Source organism: Thamnophis sirtalis, unplaced genomic scaffold (assembly GCF_051295495.1).
Source record: "Thamnophis sirtalis isolate CommonGarterSnake01/CBP01778 unplaced genomic scaffold, rThaSir2_p1.2 scaffold_13, whole genome shotgun sequence".
Lineage (NCBI taxonomy): Eukaryota > Metazoa > Chordata > Lepidosauria > Squamata > Natricidae > Thamnophis > Thamnophis sirtalis.
In genome coordinates, this window is record NW_028261393.1 from 46,233,965 (window position 1) to 46,254,486 (window position 20,522).

Here is a 20,522-nt window from a genome sequence, read left to right on the forward strand (position 1 = left end):
ACTCTTTCCACAAAAGTGCCTATTGCTTTACAAATAGGGAGAGGAGGCCACACAGCACACACAACGTAACTATCCCTGAAATCGGCTGCTTCTACTACAGCGTGACATAAAACCAATATTGTGCAATTGGGTTTGGACCTCTTCCGAATCGAAAGCCCAGAGAACCGGGTGGCTTCGTCTCAACATTGCCGGCGGGCACCTCGGGGAAAACCTACCGCTGAGCTAAAAAGCTGGCGCTCTGGGCTTTATTCGCCAGCGGAAAAGGACAACTTTCAAACAGGGCGGGGAACGACGACTTCGCGAGGGTAAAGTCTTTGCGTTTCAACGAAGGACTTAAGCTTACACGTACCAGACGTAAACGAGATATGTCTGAAATTTGACACCCAGCAAAAAAAAAAAAAAACCAGGCTGGATTTCACCTTCCAGTGGAATATTGCTCTTCTGGACAACAGAACAAAGGAAACGGACTATTCACAAATCAAGGCATTCTACTCCAAACTACTTTACAATAAGGCTACAGCAGTAACATCGTTTTGACAACAAAAGTGCTAGGGGCTCTACCCTTCGACCGACGACAGGATGTTGTTGTGTTCGGGTCTTTCGTCAGGGTCTGGAGAAAGAGGAGCCAGCTTGTGTCGTGGGAGTAGCCCTCCCATGCAAGAGAACAGATTTGAGGTATAGCGCGGTAGCTACGTCGACGGCAGGTAAGGCTGCTCGGCCCTCCCAGAGAACGGGCTTCCCTCAGGGCTTCGGAAGGGAAGATTGATTGGAATCTGGTACCTGCTTCTCTTTTCCCTCCCCTTGAAAGCCTGAACAAGAGAGGGATACGCCCTTAGGATACCGGGCACAACACCGTCTCATCTCCTGGAAAACCGCTTCACATTTCGATTCCAAGTAGTGATTTGCTGCAATGGAAGAAGAAAGACCAAGGGTGAAAGAATGGAAGCTGGGCAGAATCCCCTTCAAAATAGGCCGATAACCAGAAACGAACACATTCCACTCAATTTCCAAAAGATAGAATAGAATACAATAAGAAGGAAAAAGGAAGGAGGAGGAGAAGAGGAGGAGGAGGAGGAGGAAGAAGAAGAAGAAGAGGAGGAGGAGGAGCAGGAGGAGGTGAATAGTTGGAAGGGACCTTCTGGTCTCCAGAAGATGTAATCAAATCACAATTTTTCGACAAGGCAAGAAAACAAAGTTCATGGCTACAGTAACTGCATTTAATTTTAAATATATTCAAATTTAATGTAAGAGAGATCAAAATGCTTGGTTAGCTCAAATTTTACCGATGTCAATACTCAGTGTTATATCAGGGAGACCTTGGGCAGAGGGTGGGAATAGAAGACCTCTAAGGTCCCTTCTAGCCCTACAATTCTCCATCTATGTCTGGGAGGAAGATTTTAATTAAAGGCTACAATTTAAGCTGGCGCTTTTTAAGAATTGCTTGCAGAGCGCAAGAAATTGACACAAATATAGACTAGTTCAGATACCTGTAGCATTTTGTTGTTCTGAAGAGCTTCAACATTATTAAAATACAGCTGGTTGTAAAGGAAAGAAACTCAAAGTAGAAAAAGCATGGCAAAAACTACTTTGTCCACCAATTTAGGATAAACATGAATACCGTATATACTCGAGTATAGGCCGACCCGAATATAAGCCGAGGCACCTAATTTTACCACAAAAAACTGGAAAAGTTATTGACTCGAGTATAAGCCTAGGGTGGGAAATGCAGCAGCTACCGATAAATTTCAAAAATAAAAATAGATACCAATAATGCCATTGCCCATTGAATAACATATACAGCCTGCCTGTGCCCATTAAATATACAGTAGCCATTGTAAAAATTTGCTCTGCATAACAAATTATTATCACACAATACTGGTGTATTCAATGAAATACTTCACTCACCTCATGATGCTGATGTCCCGCTGTGATGATGATGTCCCGCCTCCTATGACACACGGCACAGTGATTCCTATCATTGGATCACTGTACCAGAGGAGGTGGGACATCGCTATGTGGCTGCTTGCCATAACAAGGAGGAGGTGGGACATCGTTGCAGAGCGGCAGGAGGGGGAGGAAGGGGAATCGTAAGATAGCCCTGCATTACATTAGAACGTGAGGAGGGGGGATGATGCGGTGCACGCTGCGCGGCAAACTGACACAGAGGGAGGGGAAACTCAGGGGCGCTGGGCCATTCACGAGCGTCACCCAGCGGCATGGCCCCGCCCCTTTTTCTCCTCCATTTCGGGCAAATTTTTCACTGACTCGAGTATAAGCCGAGGCGGCTTTTTTCAGCTCAAAAAGTGGGCTGAAAAACTAGGCTTATACTTGAGTATATACAGTAGCTAAATCGGGAAGGAAATCTCGTTTATTCCAGAAAGAAGTAACATTCAGCTCCACCATCTCAGCAAGCATTAAAAGCTGCACATGGAATGCTGGGAAGTCATAGACAGGCTATGGATACAAATAGGATTTAAATCAGTGGTGAAACATAATTCTACCACCCCCCCCCTTTTTTAACTGGTTCTATGGGTGTGGCTTGGTGGTGGTGTAGGAGGGTCATGTGACTGGGTGGGTGTGGGCAACTTTTTTTTCACTTTCAGCTATTTTTTTTAGCTTTTTAAAGCGTTTTTTCCTGCCGCTTCGCCCGAACCAGCAGGGGAAAAATGCTTTACAAAGCTAAAAAAAAAATAGCTTCCGACAATCGCGTGGCTCAACTGTGAACGATGCGACCCTTGGAAGCTTTTTTAACTACTGGTTCACAGAACGAAGGACAATCGTTCCTATGGATTCAGAGGATTCCCCTGATTTAAATCATTTTCTGCTAAGAAGTGTGAATTTTAAAATGAGGCTTTTCGGTCCTCCGCTTGGTTACAATTAAACTGTGCTTTCTAAAAAAAAAATGCTTTGAAGAGCAAGGAAAGGGCATCTATTTACTTAGCAATAATTCAAACACTACAAAATTAAGAGAAGCTGCTTACCTTGCAAACATTTCTGGATTTCACAGGCGTGTTTCTTACAGGGGTCTTTTGCGGCCATAACCAAGGAACTAGAAAAAAAAAATAACAGAAAGGAAAACATTATCCTGGCAAAATACAGGGCCAGAGTTCCTAAGGTCCTATCCAAAAGGAACTCCATCTCCCCTGCCACCCATCACCGATCCGGAATCTGTTCTTAGAGGATCCAGCCAGTCAAGGATTTTCTGAACCTTCCTTTAGAGTCCATTTTCTTGCTCATGAAAAGGGTCAGCTGTCAATCTCCCACATGCCACTTGAGAGACAACATTGGATGGAGAAAGTTCGAGGAGGACTACAATGTGCTAACCAGGTTTGCTTTTTAAACCCAGCTTGCCAAAATAAAATCTGATGGATTCATGCAACAAAACCAAAAACCACCATTACAGGAAACAGCTTCGTATCATAGATTAAGCCATAACCAAAACCTCTTTAGCTTAGTGTGATAAATAAACCCAGCCAGAGAGAGATGGTCCCTCCTTGAGTAGATTCTGAGCTTTATCAACTGATAAGTTGTTAGGCTCCTGTCCTAAATATTAGAATGACACTTAGAAAGACACATTGGCACCGCCTTCCCTTACTACAAAAACCGTTAAACCAACTTGTCGGATAATTAACACACTCAAAGGATGAAAACTAAAGTACTTAAAGGAGGGCATGCGTTGAAGAAATGATGTTGACTGAATGGAAGTTGAATGAAAGTTCCTTGTGGAAGGAAAGGAAAAGAAAGGGAAGGGAAGGAATGGAAGGAAAGACGGAGTGGAAGGAAGGAATGGAAGGAAGGAAGGGAAGAAATGGAAGGAAGGAAGGAATGGAAAGATGAAAGAAAGGAATGGAAGGAAGGAAGGAGTGGGAGGGAGGGGGGAAGGCCCCCAATATGCTGCATTTTGGAAACTAGATTCTCCCCTCTGAGTCACTGGTCTTGTAAAAACATGTAGGGAACAGTGTTAAGTCCTGGTGATGCTGCCAGAAATTAACAAGATGAAAAACCAAACACACAACATCCTCGGTCGGTAAAAAGAGCACAGTATTTTTCAAGGCGGTTCATTCAAGGAAGAAGCTGCGACCTGCTTTACTGGATCAAGAAGCCAATGAGGTTCATGGGGTCCATCTTTTCATTTTAACCTTTCCCCCTCCCCCCCCCCGCCCCCCAGAAGCTCTGGCAAGCAGGAGGGCGAAGGTCATCATCGCCATGGCTCGTCCCTCCGCTCTTTAAATCATGGTATCCTGACCACCTTTCTCGGCAGGGGGAGGGGCAGGTCCGGTCCGCCTACCTAAAACTGCCCCTCCGCTTTCAACTGGCCATGGCACTCTCCTTGACTGCCTGTCCTAAGCTCTTGGGCGATGCTGCTGTGGGCGGTGAAGAGAGTGGCACATTGTGCTCTGTCTCGCGGGCAGCGGCATTTTGAGTGCTAGGAGTTAACACATTAAAAAAACACAACGGGACGACTGTCCTAGCGTTTGCAGCTCCTGAAAGACAAAAAAACGGCATGGAAGAACCACCGTCAGTCAAAGAAAGCGGAAACTCAACATAGGGACGCAAGGAAGGTTCGGGAGGGAGACGAGGAGAAGGAGAAGAACCTCACCGGGTTTAATTGCTGGTCAGGAGTTGCAACAGCAGCTCTTCCACTCCCATGACCTGCAAGGACCCAAAGAGTCCAGGTGAGTTTATTGTAAGAGCCCAGCTGACGGACTGATCGTCGGGACATGCATTTCCACCAACTCTCCACTGAGCCAGGTTGGCTTCACCTACCGTTAAGTGGTGTTCGATGCCCCAGATGCGAGAGTTACTGTCTCGGTACTGCGGCCCCTCCGAGAGCTGCCACATGTGGGGCAGCTGAGAAGCAGGAAGGCGGCTGGGGCGAACGGCTTCGCCCAGGGGCACAGGGATTCTTCTGATCCGGGCTTTTAGCGTCCCTCCTTCCTAGAGGAGGGAGAAGCCCAAAAAGAGAGTCACGGCAAGCTCAAGGCCAAAACAGGCCTAATCGACCCCAGGCAGGGAAGCAAGAGAGACCAGGGAGCTTACCTCTTCTGGGGCCACCAGCCATGTTGCTTGGTTCTCATCGCAGTAGACGCCCATCCGCCGTACCCAGAGGCGGACGGGTGGGACTTGGGCATCGTCGCCACCTTCCTCACCTTCTGCCATGCCCTGCTACTTGGCTAGGAAGGCCCACCCTCGGTTCCCATGTCTACACGTCCAACTTTACCTTTACTTTACGCAATGGTTAGTCTTGCAAAGAAGTGGAGCCGGGAGGGAGGGAGGGAGGGAGGGCCAGGTGGCATGCAGCGTCCTAGCACTGTGAAGAGCATGTTAAAAAAAAAAAAAGAGTTTCAGAAATGTGCGCCAGTCACTGGAGATCAAATGGATTCTATTGGAAATGTCTTTCAAATAGACAAAAGTGTGGTGGTCAGTTATGAGATGATCTACCAGTGGCCTTCATCAATAGTCAGGACTAAATTAATGTTTCTCAACCACGATAGCTTCAGGAGGCGTGGACTTCAAATCCCAGAATTCTCCAGCCAGCTGGGAGCTAAAGTCCACAGGCCCACAAGTTGCTGAGGGTGAAGAACACAAATCCAAGTGAATCTGCAGTCTGGATATGGCCTTAGAAGCGCTTAAGAGTTCGCCTTTCCGTTATTTAGAATAGCAGAGTTGGAAGGGACCTTGGAGGTCTTCTAGTCCAACCCCCTGCTTAGGCAGGAAACCCTACATCACTTCAGACAAATGGTTACCCAACCTCTTCTTAAAAACCTCCAGTGGTTTTTTTTCTCTCTTTCTTTCTCTCGTTCAATTCAATGTCTCCACAACCACGTTAGACCATTTTGGGAGGAGAAAACAAAAGAAAACTACAAATATCTGAAATTAAGAATAGGTTCAACTGATGATTTGCGGGCACCATACTTTCTTCTGCTGTTACTTGAAACACCTTAAGTGCTGAGCAAAATAGATATATGGAATAGTAGGAAGGGCAAAAATCTCTCTCAAAAGGAGCATCATTTTCCTTCGTTGGGGGTAAAACTTGCTGAAGAGTTGGAAAAGCATAGCAAAATGGAAATTATTTAGTATCCCAATTGCATTAGCTGCAAGGGTGCCCCATAGATCTTCCAGTATAAAGACAAACAAACTTAGCTCTTCTTTTTGGCAAATTAAAAAAAGAAAGATGCAAAAAAGCATACTGCACTTTAAGTGAAATATTTTGTAGCATTCTGCTGTCATATCCGGAACAGATCAAGAAACAAAAATTCAACCAAGGGCGTGACAGTGTTGGGAAAGGAACATATATATATTTCTAGTATTCATTTTTTTAAAAATATATATTTAACACACGTTGAATAGAGTGGCTGAAGAATGAGGGTGTTCTAAACTGCCAGGCAGAAGGAACACCCATCTTAAAACACTTTTGTATAGCAACAGAAAAGAAAACTTGCAGTTAACCTCTTTGGTGGCCAACTTTTGAAAGAACATTTTGCATTTGATCACTGTGAAGGAATACAGAGTAAGCCAAGGAAGGTACTAGGCCAGTGTTTCTCAACCTTGGCAACTTGAAGATGTCCGGACTTCAACTCTCAGAATTCCCCAGCCAGCAAATGCTGGCTGGGGAATTCTGGGAGTTGAAGTCCGGACATCTTCAAGTTGCCAAGGTTGAGAAACACTGTACTAGGCTCTGGGCTTGAGAATTCCACCACAACCTCTTGGGCTCAAATGACTAAATATGCCAAATGCATCAAGAGCTCTTCAAATGACACAATTAAGGACCAAACCCACAGAATGCAAGAAACTTTCCCCAAGAAACGGGTACTCCATATAAGAACCGCATCCCCTTCTCTCACAGACGCACATACACACCCTGGTGCAGCAAAGCTGGGCTGCACAACCAACAGCTTGCCGCAAATACAAAAAGCCAACAGAATTTTTTTTTTAAATGCTCCTGCTTGTAGTTTGGCATCACCCTAACGACAAAGGGCGGCTCTCACCAGGGAGCTATTTTTGAGGGTGACTCAGAGGGGAGAAATTTTGGCCTATATTTGGTTTGAAGAAATAACACTTTCCCAAGCTGCACCGGAGTCCTTTCAAAGGGTCTCCTAATCCACACAGTTAAGAATCGGAGCATTATACATTTATCGCTGCCACATCCGGCTCACATTCTGTTAATACCATTAATTCTGATGTCGGCAATTTGCTCAGAAAACACAGAACATTCGCTGAAGTCTGTTTAGACTCCCTTTGTGCAGAGCAGTAAGAAAACATAACAAGAGGGGTAGCTGGTGATGAATTATTATTATTATTATTATTTTTTGTAATGCCACCTCCAGATCTGGAGAAAAGCAGCTCATTTCACTGCCCCCACCCCTCAGTTTGCTTCTTAAGTGCTGAATCTGACTTGTTATGGAACACGAGACCGAAAAGGCTCAGCGTAGAGATGGTGGCAGGACTGAACCAAAAGACAGATCTGTCATAAGCAGCATTATTAAGCCACGCATCATGGCTGCAACACGCTTAACCCAAAGTCTGAAAAGCTTAGCGAGCCTCTTGTGAGCGTGATTGGTCTGTTTCCAGGCAGTTGTTCTGAAGTTCAGTTTTAGAAGGCCAAGATTCCTGCAGCCTCCTAAACATTGATCTGGTGCATGTGTGCATGTGTATCCTCCCGATTTCCTTGAAAGTGGGACAAGGAAAAAGATCGCTTTCTGCATACGACGTACGGAGGCAAACCTACAATTCCATTCGGATTTTGGAAGCCTAGAGGAAATGGGATGCCCTACATTCCCACATTTTAATAGAAACCTTGCAGCCAAAATCTTTCCCATCTACGTATCTCCATCCTAAGGTGCTGCGGCTATACCTGCTGGGGTTGATTTCCTGTTGATCACATTCCAATAAAGAGACAAGGGGAAGGCAGAATTGGCTGGTCCAATCTGCAGACGGCAGCATTCAGATAACACCTTGACAATGGGCTAGTTCAAGGCCCAGCAACTATATACTATATGTTGGCTAGTGTTGACCATAGTTGGATTTCTTTCATGTGTGACTTAGCATTCTGTCCAAACCCAGATACTTGGATTAGTTTCCAGTTGAACATACCACAAACCTGGAAAGCAGGTTTGTCTACTAAATTGGGAATGTCGTGTGAACCCATCTATGGAGGGGGTTGGTGGTATCCTGGCTTAGGTTACCCTCACCTCTTTCTCCAGGTCCTGGCTCCCTGCCCCAGAGTAGTATCACCAGCTCCCCCCTCTCCCCATATAAAAAAGAAGCCCCTACAGATATTCCTCGACTTACGACCGCAACTGAGCCCAAACTTTGTTGCTAAGTGAATTTTATCCCATTTTACGACCTTTCTCCCCCGTGGTGGTTAAGTGAATCAGCACCGCACTTAAGTTCCAAACACCGTTGTTCAGATGAATCTGGTTTCCCCATTGACGTTTGCTCGTCAGCAGGTCGCAAAGAGGGGCATCGTGTGGGGACACTGCCACCGTCATAAATATGAGCCACATGTCCAAATTTCGATCAGTGGGTGGGTGGAAATGCTGCAACGGTCGTTAAGTGGGAGGAACGGTCATGAGTCGCTTTCTAACTCAGAACGGTCACTAAACGGACAGTTGTAAGTCGAGGAGTGCCTGGATTAGAGCAGTGTTTCTCAACCTTGGCAACTTGAAGATATCTGGACTTCAACTCCCAGAATTCCCCAGCCAGCATTCGCTGGCTGGGGAATTCTGGGAGTTGAAGTCCAGACATCTTCAAGTTGCCAAGGTTGAGAAACACTGGATTAGAGAAAGGGGTTCTGCCTGTTGGGCTGCAGCCTGCCACTGTAGCCTGCCTGGCAGAGCTTCCCTCAACCCAGGGGTCGGGAGGGGGGCTTCACCCTTTCCTCTGCGCCCCCTCCCCCCACAAGAACGTCCCCGGGGAGGAGGGGGCGTCCAAGCAGCCCCCTTCCCCACGGAGGGTGGGGGTGAGGGGTCGACCCAACCGCCCGCTCTTCCCTTCGCCAGCAGCACAAACACCAACCCACCCCAACACACGCTGCCCTTCCCGGCTGAAGGGCAAGCCAAGCAGGTCGGCGGCCCACGGGAGACCCCCGCCGCCTCTCCCTCGCCCCACGGACCGACGTATACACAGCTCGCACTGCCCAACTCCACCGCCTCCATACACCCCCAGCCGGAACCGACCTGCTGGCAGCGGCGCCGGTGGAACTCACGAGCACGTCAGCTGGAGCCCGGTCGGGAACTTCCGGCGAGACGGACCGGAAGTCGGCGTTGTCCGGGAAACGCGGGCCTAGGGCGGAAGGGCTCTGCAGGGCCAAGCCAAGGAACGGGCTCGACGCCTGTCCGTCACCTCTCCCGGGACGGTGGCCGTCGGAGGAGGAGGAGCGGAGCCAGCCGGGATGGCGGTGCAGGCGGCGCACTTGGAGGCCGACGCCTTTCTGGTGTGCTTGAACCACGCGCTGAGCACCGAGAAGGAGGAAGTCATGGGGCTCTGCATCGGGGAGGTACGGCCGCTGCGACGGGCAGGGGAGCCAAAGCGGGATGCAGTAAAGGGACTAGCTCCCCCCCCCCCGGATGTCCCCGGCCGACAGGCTCGCCTGGCTGGGGGGGGGGGCGAGCAGGGAGGAGGCGAACCCGGCCTTGACCCGGGATCAGTGACGGTTGTGTAGTTTCCCTGCTTTTTAGTGTTTTGAGTATTATGGTTCTGCCCTGCCTTTGATAATATTTAATCATTGAATGGTTATTAAATGATATTAATGCCAAGCATTCATTAAATTATTTTATTAAATATTTTACGTATTAGAAATAATGTGTTATGTTTATATAACGTGGAGTTATATACAGAAGTACACACACGTACAGACACATAGATACCAAAGATACATAGGTACCCTGAGAGGGAAATGACATGGGTTTTGTAATTTACTAATATAGTTACTTTGTATTTTAATTTGATTTATTTTCTCTCTCTTAAAATAATTATTAGCTTTTAAACTTGCTAAACTGATAAGCAAGCTGGGGACTGGCTCCAGATAGGAAAAAGTTTGTTAGTACAAATTGGGGTCTGGTTTATCTCTTTTGTGAACTCCAAACAACCTTTTTCCTTACAATTTATACCACTTCTGATGTCAGACCTCATTTTAATGAACATGTGTGATATTATGGGATGCAAATATGCAACATGTTTGACTACATGTAACCGATTTCCTATGCAAAGGGGAGGTTACTTTTATTCTATCCAATCAGTTGCTTATTGAGAAGATAAACTGAGGTAGAACTAGGGCCAGATTGGGCTTTCAATACATATTGTATTGAATAAAGGTAAAGGTTCCCCTTGCACATATGTGCTAGTTGTTCCTGACTGTAGGGGGCGGTGCTCATCTCCGTTTCAAAGCCGAAGAGCCAGCGCTGTCCGAAGATGTCTCCGTGGTCATGTGGCCGGCATGACTAAATGCCGAAGGCTCACAGAACGCTATTACCTTCCCACCAAAGGTGGTTCCTATTTTTCTACTTGCATTTTTACGTGCTTTTGAACTGCTAGGTTGGCAGAAGCTGGGACAAGTAACGGAAGCACACTTTGTTACTCGGCGCTAGGGATTCGAACTCCCGACCCTTCTGATCGACAAGCTCAGGGTCTTAGCCACTGATCCACTGCATCCCTATTGTATTGAATATACATACCCCTATCATATACACACAAAATCATATGTACTGACATGCATGCACATATATGCATGCATGCATGCATGCATGTATGTCTCCTTTATTCCCCACAACAACCTTTAATTCCCTTTTCCCAAGGCTGGGCACCGCAGCATCCCTTTCTGGCTATATTGCTTAGAGAAGGCTGAATTGTAATGCTAGGCTAAGAAAGCTTAGACTGTCTTTCTGCACAACTGGTTTTGTGACAAAAGAAGAGTTGGGCCTAGGACAATAGTCTCTACATGTTGCCAGGGCAATTATATGCATTGCAATAATTTACAATGGGAATTATGCTGGAGAGTGGGAATTGATAGGAAGGAAGGAAGTGCGGCCATACACATATTTGCAGTGACTGAATGACTATAATGCGGTGCAAAGTGCCTTTACACAACTCATCTTTACACAATAGCAATAGCAATAGCAGTTAGACTTATATACCGCTTCATAGAGCTTTCAGCCCTCTCTAAGCTGTTTACAGAGTCAGCATATTGCCCCCAACAACAATCCGGGTCCTCATTTTACCCACCTCGGAAGGATGGAAGGCTGAGTCAACCCTGAGCCAGTGAGATTTGAACAGCCGAACTGCAGTCAGCTGAAGTAGCCTGCAGTGCTGCATTTAACCACTGCGCCACCTCGGCTCACAAGCTGGAACTGAACATCAAACAAGATTGCTTTCATATTCTGATACCCACAACCTGAACCAGAGTAGCTGCTCCAAGCTTGTGCAATACATAAAGTGTCACAGAGAGGTCAGATGGAGATGGATAAAATGATAGCTTGAAGGGATCTCTTTACACATGGTGACCTGATGCAGAGGCTTAACTATATCATGCAGATAGCAATAATGAAATGTATCTTGTGTTGTATTTCCTATCAATGATTTTTTTTCCCCTTCGTCTTTGTTATCTCCAGGTTGATACAAGCCGAATTGTTCACATTCACTCAGTGATCATTCTGCGCAGGTCAGATAAAAGAAAAGACCGTGTGGAAATTTCTCCTGAGCAGCTCTCGGCTGCTTCAACAGAAGCAGAGATATCTTTTTATTGAGTTTATGGATTAATGTTAGTTTGAAAGCAGGTAGATATTTGCAACCTAGAAAAGAGACTTCCAGTTTTTGCTAATTTCTTTTTCTATACTGCAAGAGAAGCTTGCACTGAAGTGTGTTTACTTTGATCATTGTCGGTATTTCTTCCTAATGACCTTCCTCGCTTGTTTAAATGTGAGAAAAGCTTTATTCCAGGGATTTATTAAATTACTGTTTTGACGGGGCTGCAAATAAATTAAATGTAATTTAGTGCTGTTGTTGCACAAAGTATACTTTTTCTGGAAGGGGTTTGGATTATTATTTTTTTGAACACCCTTAACTAACACACAGATTGGCTGAACTAACAGGACGCCCCATGAGAGTTGTAGGCTGGTATCACTCTCATCCTCACATAACAGTGTGGCCATCACATGTAGGTAAGTAAGAGTAAGAGTACCAAACTGAGTACGGTAGGAAGGATAAGATCAGATGCTTTAAATTATTTTCTATCCACCTCTTTCCCAAGACTATTTGAATGGGTAAAATGTTCTAATGAGAGCCTTTGCTGACTTGGATAAGATTTGAAGGGAGTCACTTAGGCTGTGCTTTGATCATTAGTGTTGATAATTAATTCTAATTAATTCTAATCAGATAAGCTGTTCTTGGCTGGCAGAAAAATTTCTGGCAGTTGGAACTGAATCATTGACCTTCTGCTGAGCTATGGTTCTATCCAATCTGATCTGAGAAGATTGAAGTACAGAAATAGGTCATTGAAACTAAACTGTGTGTAACTCTTCTAATATGCGTGCATTTATCCAGCACTGATTCTGGCATATAGCAAAATAATAATATATTTTCACCTATTTGAAAAAAATCTGCTTTATTGAACTCTTGTCTAAATTTGTTATATTTTTGGGAAGTGAGGAATATACTGCTTTAAGTCACATACAGGAAAAAGAATAAGTATTTTCCAACATTTTGAAGATAGGCTAATATCATTGCCCAGAGGATCATTGGTTCCCCTCTCCCCTCTTTGGAAGAGCTTTATAGCTCCCACTGCCTTAAGAAAGTTCAAAACATCCTTAAAGATCCATCTCATCCTGGGCAGCCTTTTTTTTTAACTATTACCATCTGGCAGATGGTACAGGGCAATAAAAAAAACAAGGACAAATAGGCTGAAAAACAGCTTCTATTGCAGGGCAGTAACCATATTGAATTCTACTGTATAGTGCAATATTAATGCAATATCAGGGGTTTTCAATTGAATTGTATAGAATGTGAAGGAGGTGTTGTGTGTTTTATTTTTATAGCTATAATGTACACTGACGATGGCATTTAGTTTAGATGACAGTAAAATAAACTAATTAACTAAGATTGCAATTAGACAAGTAGCTGATTTCCAGGATTCTGTGACTGGACTCTCCTTGTTTTCATTAGCTTTTATGCTCACCTTGATTTTGGCTTAGTTTCTTTCCTGAAGCTTTCGGCTGTTTCTGGAAAAAAGGAACATTTCTTTGACGTGATAATCTGGTGCCAATAGTCCCATGGCTGCCATTTCTGTACAGGACAGATGTTTGAAATCTCACACCTTTTTTGTTGATGATTTTCTACAGATGTGCGCACCCAAGCAATGTATCAGATGATGGACCAAGGCTTTGTGGGGCTTATCTTCTCTTGTTTCATTGAAGATAAAAACACAAAGGTAAATAGAACATGGATAAATGGTACTTGGTCCTCCGATAGGACAGGTATCTTGCTATCTGACCTCATTCTGGAATAAGTGTTTTGCTCTGTTTCTAGTCAGTGTAGCCAGAAGCTGTTAAAATCTAGTCCCACTCCTGTGGTTTTAATTTCAGTATGATTTGCAAGAGCATTGGTTTTAAAATTGTGCTTAAAAAGTAGATTCCCTGCATTTTTCTTTCTTTCTATGCATGATGTTGCAGCCCTGATATGCAAATTGGGTGTGTCAGTGACCCAGTACAGCATCGTAAAGTTTGAAAAGTGCATGAGCTTAGCTAAACAGGATGGTAACTTCGCAACAATCTGTTCAACATTCTGGCTTTCCTTCCCTCAAAGCATCCGTCCAGATATCCAGGCTTCCTAGAAAAAAAAACACAAAATTGATTGTGTAACTTACCAATGGGTTTCAAAAATGATTGCTAAAACAATGGAAGATATGATAACAATTCCTTGAGGGAAGATAACGTTTCCTCAGATGATTCTCTTGAGTCCTTAGTCGAAGGTTGAAATTAATGTCTCTGAGTTTAACTGTACCCGTGGATGAAATTGGTCAATGCTGATGAAAATTAAGTCCATGAATATAATGTGTTTCTAGTAGAGTATTGTTAGGTAAGCTCCCTGTTGGGAGAGCGAGTACGTTCAGCGAAGCAGTGTGAGAGTTGTGTTGGAGAACACACAAACCAGCATACAGAGACACTGCAGTTTAAATAGGCTTTTACTTTCGTGGAAATAGAGGTATCAGAGTCCATCAAACAGTCCAAGTCATACACGGATAAGACAGTCATCAATGTCTTTCAGTTAAGGGATAATCCAAATAACATAGTCCAATAATCATATAATCAGTCCAGTAATCAAGGTTTGCTAACAGTTGCAAAACTTACAATAGCTCACGGCACTCAGATCAGATCAGCATCTAACAAACAGAGAGAGAGAGGTAACAGGCATTCTGGCCCCCTCTTATGGCCGATTGAGGAAAACAGCAACCAATCACATGTTACAGTATGGTTTAAAGAAACAGTTACATCATTGTTACATGATTTATATATTGCCAACACAACCATTAGATTATATTCCTAACAAGTATAACTGAACATTAGGAAAGAAATAAATGACAGGAGATCTTTGGTTCAAACTAAACAGAGTGTGGAATATGGAGTCACATCTCAAGTATCTGGTTTCATTCTGGCTAGAAAGCAGTGAGATGAATATTTAATCAGGGTGCAGATTGAATAATAGGACACCAAACCCTATTTGATAATCTGTCCCTCAACAATTTTCCCTCCTCTTACTCCCAGAAAACAATTTTGTCTGCAGTGGAAAATTGGATTGGGTGGATTTAAAGTAAGCAGCTACATTGTGTGTATATGTGGGAAGGTGTGTGTGTGTGTGAGAGAGAGAGAGATAGAGAGTGAGTCACTAACATGCTTCACATCATCAATTATTATTATTATTATTTTTTGTTTGATGCAGACGGGCCGAGTCTTGTATACCTGTTTCCAGTCCATTCAAGCACAGAAGAGCTCTGAGTAAGGATTTTGTTGAACATCCGCGCAGCAAACTTAAAACGTCTCTCACACTTTTCTCTCAATTTCAGTTTTAGTAATTCTCCCCAGTGCATGTAATTCTTTCGTCTCTGTAGTAAACTATGTGAAGAGAAAGAAATCTTGTACACCTTACCTGCCCTGTCCCTATCTATCCTACTAACCCTCTGCGACAGCTATTTTGCCCCACCTTTTATACTGTGAAGCCAGAGTTCCTCCAGCATTATAAAACAGTTGTAATAAGATGATCTATTGTGTCTGTGCGTGCATGGAATAAGTATCTTTTATTGACTTTGTTAACTGTTTAAGGCCGTGATACTGAACCTATGTCACAGGTGGCACACGTAGCTATTTTTTAGGGCATGCGAGGCATTGCCCTGTCAGCTTCAGTGCGCTGGCCAGCTGATTTCAGCCTTCATTTTCGGCCATTTTTTGCTCTCCTGGGGCTTCCCTGAGGCTTCAGGGAAGCCCCTGGAGGGCCAAAAACAGCCCTACAGGCAACCCGGAAGTCCATTTCCCAAACTTCCAGTTTGCACATAGGGCTGTTTTTTGCCCTCTGGAGGGCAAAAAACTGAACGCAAACCGGAAGTTGGGAAAACGGGACATTTCCAGCCTCTAGGGTGGTGGGGGAGGCCATTTTCACCCTCTCCAGGCTCCTAGAAACCCTCTGGAGCTTGAGGAGGGCGAAAAACAGATTACCATCATGTGCCAAAAGTGGAGGGAGTGCGGGGGGGGGAGCACATGTGCAGGGGGAAGGCACATAGAATTATGGGTGTGGCTCCCCCCGCTTCTGGCGTGTGATGGCAAAAAGGTTAGCCATCGCTGGTTTAAGGTGTCTGCCTTTGGTTGAAAACGACTTCTGTAGAACTGTGTACTGCCTTAAAGGGAGAGTGGAGGGTAGAGACAAGGCACATTGGTGCACCTTTTCTCTCTTTGTTTGGAGAAGAAGGAATGGAGAGGAAATCTCTCAGAGAGTTGAGGGAGAGGAAAAGGCAGAAAGAGGGAGAGGCAGAGAGAGTGGGGAGGGGGAGAGAGAGAGGGAGAGAGAGAAACAGCAGAAGAAATGCAGAGAACAAGTGAGAAATGTAGCCATAAATCATAAGAGCTGAAAGCTAGGGTGGCAAGAGGACATGGTGCATCAAAGGCTTCAGGTTTTGGATGTAAAAGATCAAATACAAAACGGATGAAGAGAGTGGGTGGGACAACAAAATGAGAATATATCAAAGTCAAAGACGCTTCATATTTATATAAACAATGTAAGAACACAGTAGCTTAATAAGCCAAAGGATAGAATGTTATTCTATATTCTATTGAGCCAGGGTGGCGCAGTGGTAAGAGTGCAGTACTGCAGGCTACTTCTGCTGCCTGCCGGCTGCCTGCAATTTGACAGTTTGAATCTCACCAAGCTCGGGGTTGACTCAGCTTTCCATCTTTCCAAGGTGGGTAAAATGAGGACCCAGATTCTTGGGGGCAATAGGCTGACTCTGTAAAACTTTTAGAGGGGGCTGTAAAAGCACTGTGAAGCTATATATAAGTCTTAAGTGTTAAGGGCCCAGCGTTTTGCTCCGTTATTTCAACAAGGGAAGCAGCTATCAGTGGGATAATGAACCTGCTTTAACACTCACATTCCCACTAACAACAGTTAATAAACATGATTTAAGGCATGATCATCATTGAAAAGAAACCTGGTCTATAACAAAGCAGACAGGCCTCTCTATAGCCACATAGGCAATGTGTTTAGCAATAGCACTTAGACTTATATACCACTTCGCAGTGCTTTACAGCCCGCTCTAAGTGGTTTACAAAGTCAACATATTGTCCCCAACAATCTGGGTCCTCATTTTACCCACCTCAGAAGGATGGAAAGCTGAGTTAACCTTGAGCCTGGTGAGATTCGAACTGCCAAACTCCTGGCAGCCGGTACTGTACTGTACTCTAACCACTGCACCACCCTAGCTCATGCAAAAGTAGGGTCCCTCTTTCACCTGAGTCTCCTCTACCAAGCTCCTTCCAGGACCAGCAAATATGAAAAAACAGTTTCCCAAATGTTTTTTTTTAGAAAACGTGATTTCCACCACCATCACCCCCTAAATTGTGTGTGTATGATGCTTTCCCCTATAGGTATGAAAGGATTGAAATCCCCATCCACGTTGTCCCACACAATACCATAGGGAAAGTTTGCCTCGAATCGGCTGTGGAACTGCCAAAAATCTTGTGTCAGGAGGAGCAGGATGCCTATAGGAAAATCCACAGGTGAGATGAAATCCAGCTTCCTTTTTGTCTATGCAGATCCTCAACCACCCAGGCCGTGGTGATCCCAAAGGTGCTTTTTTTCAAGAGGCAACTGGACTTGTCTTGATTTTTTTTTCCTTTAAGATGCTTCGTTTTTCATCCGAGAAGCTTCTTTAGTTCTCTTCTTCAGAACTGAAAAAGCTTCTTGGATAAGAAGCGAAACATCTTCAAGGAAAAAAATCAAGAAAAGTCCAGTTGCCTCTTGAAAAAGCACTTTTGGGACAGCTTCCTTTTTCTGTTTCCTTTTTAAATCACCTGGGCAGGATGGATATTCTACACATGGTCCCTCTCTCTCTCCCTCTCTTTCTGTTTCTCTCTCTCACACCCCAATAGGAGTCCCTTGTAATTGGGCCAAAAACATGCCTGTGATTTTTGGGGATTGCTCTCAGTGTTTCAGTAACACAGGTATATCTTTTCTTTCCTTGTTTAGCCTCACCCACCTGGATTCTATAACCAAGATTCACAATGGCTCAGGTAAGGTTTCCACCACCCAGAGTTTGGGAGTGCTGCTTACATCTCGAGGCTCAGAAAGATGTAATTAGGATTCCGAGTCCTGAAACATCTGTCAGCAGGGTGTTTTAACTGTCCTGTGTAACTAGTGAGGAGGAACTAACAGTAATACCTAGAGGGGGTGTCATCCATATTGTAGAGGTGGTGCAGTGGTTACAGTGCAGCACTGCAGGCTACTTCAGCTGGCTGCTAGCTGCAGTTTGGCAGTTTGAATCTCACCAGGCTCAAGGTTGACTCAGCCTTCCATCCTTCTGAGGTGGGTAAAATGAGGATCCAGATTGTTTGGGGGCAATAGGCTAACTTTGTACACCGCTTAGAGAGGGCTGTAAAGCACTATAAAGTAGTATATAAGGGCTATTGCTATAGTTAACTCTGCCCAGTGCCAGCAGTTTGATCCTGACCAGTTCAAGGTTGACTCAGCCTTCCATCCTTCCGAGGTGGGTAAAATGAGGACCCAAATTGTTGGGGGAAAGAGGCTGACTCTGTAAACCACTTAGAGAGGGTTGTAAAACACTGTGAAGCAGTATATAAGTCTTAAGTGCTATTGCAGGCTAACTATGCCCATTGTCAGGAGTTTGATCCTGATTGGCTCAAGGTTGACCCATCCGAGGTGGGTAAAATGAGGATCCAGATTGTTTGGGGGCAATAGGCTAACTCTGTACACCGCTTAGAGAGGGCTTCAAAGCACTGTAAAGTGGTATATAAGGGCTATTGCTATAGTTAACTCTGCCCACTGCCAGCAATTCGATCCTGACCAGTTCAAGGTTGACTCAGCCTTCCATCCTTCCGAGGTGGGTAAAATGAGGACCCAGATTGTTGGGGGCAATAGGGCCGACGCTATAAAACCACTTAGGGCTGTAAAAAGTATAACTCAGTACATAAGCCTTAAGTGCTATTGTACGGAGCTGAAGGTTGCTGGGCTCTTCCTGCGCCATTTTCTTGAGGTATCTCCTGCACGCTCACAGCTGCCCCTCTTCTTTCCTTGCCAGTCTTCACGAAGAACCTCTGTAGCCAGATGTCTGCCATCAGCGGGCCTCTGTTGCAGTGGCTGGAGGACCGTTTGGAGCAGAACAAGCAGCGAATGCACGAACTGCAGAGGGAGAAAGAAGAGCTCTTGGAGGAACTGGCTGCCTTGGAGTGACGGAGGCCAAGGCTCCTGGGCTCGGCCCCATCCTGCCTTGGCTGCTGTTTCCTCCTGCCCCCCCTTCCACCTGGCAGCCGTGACCGCTAGAGAACGCCAAGGCCACCTCTGCCAAATGGCATTTCAAGGCGACGAGGATTCCATGGAACGGAACAGCAGATAACTGCAGGAGAGGAAAATAACTTTTTTTTACATGGTGGACTTCATTTTTCTTTTCTTTTAACATAACGGATCTTGAAGTTGTCAAGGTCAGATAACATAAGCACAGCAACCATTGTCCTTACTGCATTGAGTAGCAACTGATTCTTAATTTATCTCGGGAATGCACCGTTCTGGTGGGTCTTGAGAGATAGCGCGCTATTTCTTATGCCTCATTCTGCTTCCTGTCACGTTTCTGACTGCAGAAGAAGGATTTTGCATGTTTTCCCCCCCTCTCTTCGAATGGAATAAAGTCAAATGATTGGATCCCTTCCGAATGTTGTCCCCTGGCAGCTCCATTCCATATAAAAGGAGAAAGAGAAAAAAAAAATACCGCAAATAATGCATAAGAGTCAACGAACCTAACTGTGGCTTTATAACCCAATTTAATTAGTAAAACTTTGAAAATCTCAGCTGGACAAGCTCATCCTAGAAGATTTCTCTTCCAGGGCATTCTATAATTGAAGACCTCAAAGGGCCGAGGTGAATGAATTTTGATTTTGAGGTGTGGGGCGGGGGGGACTTTCCAATTTTGAGACTGGAAGGAAAAAGTCACAAATCTGCACAGATTTGTTTGTTCTGTTTGTTGCAGGCACCTAAAAACATTGCATAAAGAATAGTTTTTCCTGATTCTGCTAGTTCCCACTCGTAACTGCTGGACATGATGGGACTATCTCATATCACAGTGATGGCGAACGTTTTTCTGCTCGTGTGCCCACACCTGTAATGCAATGCCCCCCCCCCCCCCCGGTCCATGCACACACAACCCCCTGCGCTCCCCCCCTTCCGCGCATGCGTGCAGGCCTCACTAAAATCTGGAGTTCCGGTAGGTAGATCCGTTGGGCTGTTTTTCACCCTCCCCAGGCTTCAGGAAAATCTGAAGCCTGGGGAGGGCAAAAACGACCTTCCCTGCCCTCTGGAGGGCAGAAAATCAGATGGCACATGCTGGAGCTGACATTGGGCAATGCCTCAAATGCCCTCAGATATGGCTCCGTGTGGCAAAGGCGGCATGTGTGCCATAGGTTTACCATCACGCTCATACCATATGGGTGTGTTTCTTCTGTGCATGGCCTTTTTCAGAGTCTCTCCTTGAAGTCCCCTCGCCACTGGTTTAAGCAACTGCTTTCTCCCCCCCCCCCCCCCCATGGCTCCCCTCTTGACCAGGATCAGAGCCAGGCCTTGGAGAACTGAAGGCCACTCGGAGCATCTCCAAAGAGCTGCTGCAGCTGTAAATTCTCACCGCATTCTTCCCTACCGAAGCAGCTGTGTTGCACGTCAGCCCCGACCAGCCGTTATCCCAGAGAAAGCAAGTCAAGCCGGGTTGGATTTCCCTCTTGCCTTGATCTCTGTTTTAACTTGCCAAGATCAGTGCAGCAACT

General features: G+C 45.2%; 3 protein-coding genes across 4 annotated transcripts; 1 reads left to right on the forward strand and 2 right to left on the reverse strand.

Annotated features, from left to right (window-relative positions):
* Positions 1 to 470: 470 nt before the first annotated feature.
* CMC4 (C-X9-C motif containing 4) lies at positions 471 to 3,043 on the reverse strand. Its single transcript, XM_014052500.2, has 2 exons — positions 2,982 to 3,043; positions 471 to 905 (listed from the first exon to the last, which is right to left on the reverse strand). The coding sequence occupies exons 1-2, from the start codon at positions 3,037 to 3,039 to the stop codon at positions 742 to 744; spliced, it is 222 nt and encodes a 73-aa protein (XP_013907975.2). The 5' UTR covers positions 3,040 to 3,043; the 3' UTR covers positions 471 to 741.
* MTCP1 (mature T cell proliferation 1) lies at positions 2,986 to 5,550 on the reverse strand. Of its 2 annotated transcripts, none has more exons than XM_087727686.1 (4): positions 5,041 to 5,550; positions 4,768 to 4,938; positions 4,601 to 4,653; positions 2,986 to 3,049 (listed from the first exon to the last, which is right to left on the reverse strand). In XM_087727686.1, exons 1-3 carry the CDS (start codon positions 5,158 to 5,160, stop codon positions 4,606 to 4,608), a joined length of 339 nt encoding a protein of 112 aa, XP_087583812.1. In that variant the 5' UTR covers positions 5,161 to 5,550; the 3' UTR covers positions 2,986 to 3,049; positions 4,601 to 4,605. The 2 variants fall into 2 exon arrangements, with proteins under 2 accessions (XP_087583812.1, XP_013907972.1); XM_014052497.2 differs by lacking the exon at positions 2,986 to 3,049 and adding an exon at positions 4,358 to 4,484.
* Positions 5,551 to 9,365: 3,815 nt separating this feature from the next.
* On the forward strand, positions 9,366 to 19,417 carry BRCC3 (BRCA1/BRCA2-containing complex subunit 3). The gene is made up of 8 exons (XM_087727685.1): positions 9,366 to 9,499; positions 11,610 to 11,729; positions 12,071 to 12,158; positions 13,335 to 13,423; positions 14,932 to 14,987; positions 17,124 to 17,255; positions 17,725 to 17,768; positions 18,794 to 19,417. The coding sequence occupies exons 1-8, from the start codon at positions 9,395 to 9,397 to the stop codon at positions 18,943 to 18,945; spliced, it is 786 nt and encodes a 261-aa protein (XP_087583811.1). The 5' UTR covers positions 9,366 to 9,394; the 3' UTR covers positions 18,946 to 19,417.
* The last annotated feature ends 1,105 nt before the right edge of the window (positions 19,418 to 20,522 follow it).

Excerpts from the sequence above, each read along its gene's own strand:
- CMC4 (XM_014052500.2), bottom strand. The coding sequence starts at position 3,039 with ATGGCCGCAAAAGACCCCTGTAAGAAACACGCCTGTGAAATCCAGAAA. Across the intron at positions 906-2,981 it reads AATCCAGAAATGTTTGCAAG|CAAATCACTACTTGGAATCG; the intron begins GTAAGCAGCTTC and ends CTTCCATTGCAG.
- MTCP1 (XM_087727686.1), bottom strand. The coding sequence starts at position 5,160 with ATGGCAGAAGGTGAGGAAGGTGGCGACGATGCCCAAGTCCCACCCGTC. Across the intron at positions 4,939-5,040 it reads GGCTGGTGGCCCCAGAAGAG|GAAGGAGGGACGCTAAAAGC; the intron begins GTAAGCTCCCTG and ends TCCCTCCTCTAG. Across the intron at positions 4,654-4,767 it reads GCATCGAACACCACTTAACG|GTCATGGGAGTGGAAGAGCT; the intron begins GTAGGTGAAGCC and ends GGGTCCTTGCAG.
- BRCC3 (XM_087727685.1), top strand. The coding sequence starts at position 9,395 with ATGGCGGTGCAGGCGGCGCACTTGGAGGCCGACGCCTTTCTGGTGTGC. Across the intron at positions 13,424-14,931 it reads TTGAAGATAAAAACACAAAG|ACGGGCCGAGTCTTGTATAC; the intron begins GTAAATAGAACA and ends TGTTTGATGCAG. Across the intron at positions 14,988-17,123 it reads CAAGCACAGAAGAGCTCTGA|GTATGAAAGGATTGAAATCC; the intron begins GTAAGGATTTTG and ends TTTCCCCTATAG.